Raw genomic sequence first — 5,677 nt, 5'->3', positions numbered from 1 at the left:
AGCGTAGCACAAAAACAATATGCAGGGAGGGGGCACCTGACTGCGGCTGGGGCGAGTCTAGTTTCGATGGCTGGTGTTTTCCAGGAGTTTAGCGTGCAGCTTTCCTTGTTGCTGCCGCTGTGAACGTGTTAGTCATGAACTGCTGATGAGCGGTGAATGCTGGCTTCCATGAGCCCACCGAAGACTTGACACTCGAGCGGCTGCTACCCACAAGAAGCGAGAGTGCTGTGCTATGCTCAGGGAGAAGGCAGATCTGCTGTAGATCTGAAGCAAATAGGAAATGTGCAGGGCAGTGTGGGTAAGCAACACATCTAAACATGCGTGTCTCTTGGATTTCACAGTCGGCTCTTATCTCAGACTTACAGCTTGCTACGTCCAAACAGGGTTTCTGAAAGCTTGGGCTGATAATATGTGCCAAGCCTGAGGACCTGGAAGTCTCCAGAATCACACAGGAAAGAGAGAACCAAAGTTGTGGGCACACAAATAAGGAAACAATGTAACTTTAAAATTTTAGAAGAAAGACAAACCTTGGCTACAGACTCTTGGATGAAAGTAAATTACTTGAGACATTTGAGCTCTGTGTCGCTAAGAAGGTCTTGGTAATGGGTGGAGGAAAGTTTAACCTGGTGGGCACAGTTGATGAGTTGTTGAACTTCTCAGGCACTGTTGTGCTAGACACCAGTCTGCACACAAGGAGGCTCCCACCAACCCACTGCTTTTAGACCTCACCTCACAGAAGCAACTTGGATACCAAAATGTACATCACAGACATAGATGCTAGAATTTTTTAAGTTTAATTTAATTTTATTTATTCATTTATTTGAGAGAGGAGCTTACTACATAGCTGTCACAGGCTCCATCTCTCCTGCCTCTAGAGTGCTGGATTAAAATCATGTACCACCATGCCCAGTCAGTTCTTTATTTCTAGACCCCCACGGTGTTCCGTGTTTCTGGCAAGACTTTCCTGCTGAGCAGGTCCAGGTCCCTGTCCTGGATGAGTAATACTAGGTCAACCTTGGCTTTCTCTGCTGAGGACGATGTTTTCTCTTCTAAATCAGAGGTGTGCCTATGAACATGTTCTTTTTTTTCAGTTTCACGTTGGCACACCTGCTGAGTCCCAAGCTGAATGTCTCTAATCGTGTTTTCTTATCTGGTAGAAAACAGAATACCTGGCTGGCGTCTGGATGAGACTTGCGGGCAGCTGAGAGGAGCTTCTCGCAGGACTGTGTCCACAACAGAAGTTAGAACGCTTTCACTTGTGTGTGGGGTTGCTTCCTCTCCAGGCAGATAGCACTGGGAATGTTCAGGCTGACCATTGTCCCAAAACGGGGTGTCTCCTGTGAGGAATGTTCCATTTCCTCAGCAGTGAAGGGGACTGATGGTCAGCACTGTGACTTTCTGTGTTGTAGGCTGCTTCAGTACACGTTCGTGGGGGACATATTTATGGTTCCTGATGACCCTCTGGGAAGAAACGAACCTCGGCTAGATGAATTTCTTCCAAAGGAGGGCTTTCTTAGGTATTTCTGTGTATCCCCTTGTATGTCAAAGGGTTTTTTATTTTAACCAAATGTTGTGCTTTGCAACAAATGCTGTCCTTGAAAACTAGAAATGGCATTTGAATGTCTTCTAGGCCGTAATTAGACTTAGCGATGTGTGACCCGTATAGAAGCCAGTCACGGAAGCAGCCCAAGGCTAATCTTCACTGTGGTCTTTTTCAGTGTTGTTTTGCCTGCCTGCCTGCCTGCCTTAAACTGTTTTCTCTGAGTCAGCAGGCTAAGCTCAAACTCTGATCTTCTGCCTCTGCCTCATGTGCCAGGGTCTAGGCCTGCCCTGTGTGGGGATCCTTTTCATTTTACTCTGAGAGCACACAGACATTCATGAGGGTCTCAGAAGAAGCAGGTTTTCAAGCTGGTGCTAACTTGTAGGTCACTGCTCCCTGGGATCTCTATGGGATGCTTTCCCATGCACTTTGTGCAGCCGTTTCTTTTGAGTGTCCAGTGCTGCTGTGAACTTGTGTCCTGCTCAGGAACTGCTGTGGGGGTGGGGTGAGGGCCCACAGCTACTGTTTACCATCTCTGCATGGGAAAGCCTGCTTGCTTTATTGTCTGCCACTGAGAAGTAGAGGTATGTCTACGCTAAGAATTCTCAGGTGACCTTGTTAACCACAGCCTCCTTCATGCTAACCTAGTGGCAGACCTTTGTTTTAAAACAAAAGTGAGCTATATTTCTGTGCATCTCCTGGCAGGTTTTTGCATGGGGTTGGTCTAGGTACCTAAAAGGAGAACATAGACTCTGTCCCATCTTTCAAGGCTGCTAGTTGTTAATTTGTAGCCTGAGCCACTGGGATCATCAGTTTGAACTTGGTGGTGCACCGCAGTGGGTTGATTTTCACCCAGGGATCTTCTTCAGTGGAGACTGACACACTTGGAAAGTCATGGCCTTGTTACCATTTCTCTGGGAGCCATTGGGTTTTATCACACTGTTTGAGGCATTGACTCGGGCCAAGGACATGGCAGCCTGCTGTAGGCTTTTCCAGTCCAACCCCTCAACCCCACATCTTCTATGGGAAATCCTCGTAGGATTTTAGGCCTCAAGGCCTGTGTTTGAGGCTGTGTGTGGGCCCCATGCTAAGCTGAGGTTCAGGTCAAACTAGAGGTGAATTCTTTGCTACCTGTTCCACTCCTTCAGTAGCCTGGTGGCAGGATCAGGCCTGCTGGTCATTTTTCCTCTCACCTAGTGTCATCTTCAAAGTGCTTGGTGGCCACTAGCTGTCACTCCTTCCTGAGGGGATGCCGCTAATGTTAATGGAGCTTTTGCAGGCTGTCAAGCTTCTGACGCTGATGGCACTGTTAGCCCCAGTTCTCAGCTACAGATGAAATTGGTGGGAGTTTTTAAGCAGGACAGGTGTCCCTGGATGCCTAGACAACATCACGTGTACAGACGTTCAGAGCACACTTGCCCCATCCAGACCTCACTGGAGACAGGGATTCCAGGAGCCTCGTGGAGTTGCCTCTGCCCAGAGGGATTCCTCTCCCCAGTCAGCTGACACTGTCTAGAATAAAACCCTCCAGCTGAGCAGGAACCTTGCAGAAGCAACAACCTTGGCCCACCCTCAGACAGCAGACTGGGAGGGGCTGTCCGTCCCAGAGGTGCTTGTTTCCCTATTGGTCTGGAAATGGTGCCTGGTGCCCTGTCAGCCACGCTGTGGGGGCTGATTTCACATCCTCTTGGCTCTGTGGCCTTCAGAAAACATGGAACTACCTAGCATCTAGATCCTCAGTGTCAGCCTTACGTGCTTTAAGGGGTTTCTCACTGCCGCTCTCTCCATGGTCACTTTATCCACAGAGACATGCAGCCACTACTCAATGCCCTGCCAGGTGTGGGCATGTTCGATCCTGGCTTCCGGAGCCCCAACACCCAAGTAGCCAACACCAGCCACCAGCCTCCATCCAGGAACCAGGGAACCTCTTCAGGCCCTTGGCTTCCTCAGCAGCCCCACTTTACACCCCTGGCCACCGTTCCCAGTATGCAGCAGAACCTTTTCATACAAGCACAGAGATCTTCCACAGAGACCAGTGAGCTGAGGGCAGCCCTGCTGAAGATCTTCCCTGACTCTGAGCAGAAACTGAAGATCAACCAGATCCTGGTAGCTCATCCATACATGAAAGACCTGAATGCCCTTTCTGCCCTGGTACTGGACTGAAGGCTGGGCTGAGAGCCCACTGCTGATGGGGACCAGAGGGAGCTGCCTACTGTGGAGTCCCGTACTGGGGAGAAGCTTGTGCTAATAGCCCACCAGGATGAGCACCTAGTCTGGGTGTCAGCATGCCACTCTGTCCTGCAGTCCAGGCTGTCCTTGAATTCACAGCAGTCCTCCTGCCTCAGCCTTCCAAGTGTTGGAGTTACAGGTGAGACCCACCATGCTTTGCTCCACTGGTTTTGAGAACCAAAAGCAACTCAGCTTTCCATTGTCCAGACACATGGTGCTGTTAGGACCAGGGGTGACTTCTGGGGAAGCAGCTGAGCCAGAGTCCTTCAGCCAGTGCGGAGATGCATCCCAGGGGCTGGACTTGCTCCTCCTGACTCCTCCTGTTTAGTGGCTTTTGCCGCAAATCACAGGGCTCTATGCTGCAGACTGTAGCTTCTAGGGTTTTGCTTGCCATCTCTCTCCAGATCCCCAGCTAGCCCTGCTCAACTGCACAGTCTGGTACCCAGACCTGGGTCAGACCCCTCCTCTGTAGCTGCTCCCAGCAGAGGAACCAGACCTGTACTGCTCTGCCACATGTCTGGCTCCTGGATCAGGCTCAAGTTGAAACCTCCCAAACAGGCAGCAGGAAGAAGGGTCCTTCTGAGTGGCCCGCAGGAGCTGAAAAGGTTCTGTGTTCCCAGCTTCCCCATCTATAGGGGCTATACCAGCAAGTCACTTGGACCCTCTGAAAAGGGTTGGACACCCACGGAAAACAACCCCAATACCATCCCCACCCCCCATGTTTACTTATGCTTTATCTGTCCCCTGAGACCCTTCTACCCAAAAGAAAACACAAGGACGGTCCTGGAGGAAGGAAGGAGGCGGTCAGAATGACCCTCAGGTGAGTGTGTGGGCCCTGCACTGACACACCCAGTGCTGTGTGTCCTGGAGAAAGAAACCCAGGCTCTGGAAGGCTTGATGCTGATGTCTGTATGGGGTCGCATGATGCTGCTGTGTGTGGAAGGCTCGCTGCCCTCCCCAGGCTCAGCCAGCACTGCCTGTCTACCATGGTGACCCCATTCTGCAGTAAGCAGAAGAGTAAGCTGAGCAGAAAGTTCTCAGGGCAGGTGAGTATCAACTTTTTACTGGAGTCCGAGGAGAGGAGACTACCGCCTTCCTGCAGGCCTTTCCCCTTTCACAGAGAAGCAGAAATAGCATCTTGGGACAGAGCTAAGAAGAAATGGATCCATCTGCTGAGATACTCCCTTAGGGGAGCAGAACAGAAGAAATGGATACCTCTCTGTAGTGATACTTAGTTTCTGTTTGAACCAATAAAGCTTGTCTAAAAATCAGAGTGCAGAGCTAAACTACTAGAGGTCAGGCACTGGTAGCACACACCTTTAATCCCAGAACTAGTTGAGGCGAAGGTAGAGGGATCTCTGTTAATTCAAGGCCACTCTGGGCTAGAGGAGATTGAATCTGTCTAAAAGAGAAACAGCTCACACAAATGTGATCCTAGTTCTTATGATCCCATGCCTTTAATCCCTGCACAGGGAGGTGGAGACAATAGGGATGTGGCTGGGAGGACAGAGGAATATAAGATGGGAAGAGACAGTCTGAGGACAGGATCGCCCCTTCGGTTTGAACATTGGTCAAGGTAAAGGGTCTCTTTAGTGGCTGGCACACTGCTCTGATCCTTCAGCCTTCACCCCCTAGTATCTGACTCTGGGTTTTTGGGTTTTTTTTTTTTAAGATTAATTGGAATTTGTGCTATATACCTCTACTGGGAAGCTCCCTTGGGAGGGTGGAGCAGAGCTCAGCTGCACCAGTGCTGAGAGAGCCCCAGGATTGATGCATCTGGCGGAGAGACCACCCCTCCCCATACCACAGCTTTAGGTAGAGCCTGACTTCCCAACAAGTCAGGATACCTTTCCCTAGTTGCCCGTGTCTTCCTTTCTGGGTGTACTTCTTGGATCCAGAATTCAACTT

At 50.3% G+C, this 5,677-nt stretch overlaps 1 protein-coding gene across 1 annotated transcript; it reads left to right on the top strand.

The window, feature by feature from the left end:
• The first annotated feature begins 236 nt into the window (after positions 1–236).
• On the top strand, positions 237–3,861 carry LOC113458155 (NEDD4-binding protein 1-like). The gene is made up of 3 exons (XM_026788681.1): positions 237–298; positions 1,410–1,517; positions 3,346–3,861. The coding sequence occupies exons 2-3, from the start codon at positions 1,444–1,446 to the stop codon at positions 3,701–3,703; spliced, it is 432 nt and encodes a 143-aa protein (XP_026644482.1). The 5' UTR covers positions 237–298; positions 1,410–1,443; the 3' UTR covers positions 3,704–3,861.
• Positions 3,862–5,677: the final 1,816 nt, after the last annotated feature.

Source organism: Microtus ochrogaster, chromosome 2, assembly GCF_000317375.1.
Source record: "Microtus ochrogaster isolate Prairie Vole_2 chromosome 2, MicOch1.0, whole genome shotgun sequence".
Lineage (NCBI taxonomy): Eukaryota > Metazoa > Chordata > Mammalia > Rodentia > Cricetidae > Microtus > Microtus ochrogaster.
This window is presented reverse-complemented; position numbering and strand designations above follow the sequence as displayed.

Coding starts and splice junctions, on each gene's coding strand:
- LOC113458155 (XM_026788681.1), top strand. CDS start 1,444: ATGGTTCCTGATGACCCTCTGGGAAGAAACGAACCTCGGCTAGATGAA. Junction 1,518..3,345: donor CCAAAGGAGGGCTTTCTTAG/GTATTTCTGTGT, acceptor CTTTATCCACAG/AGACATGCAGCCACTACTCA.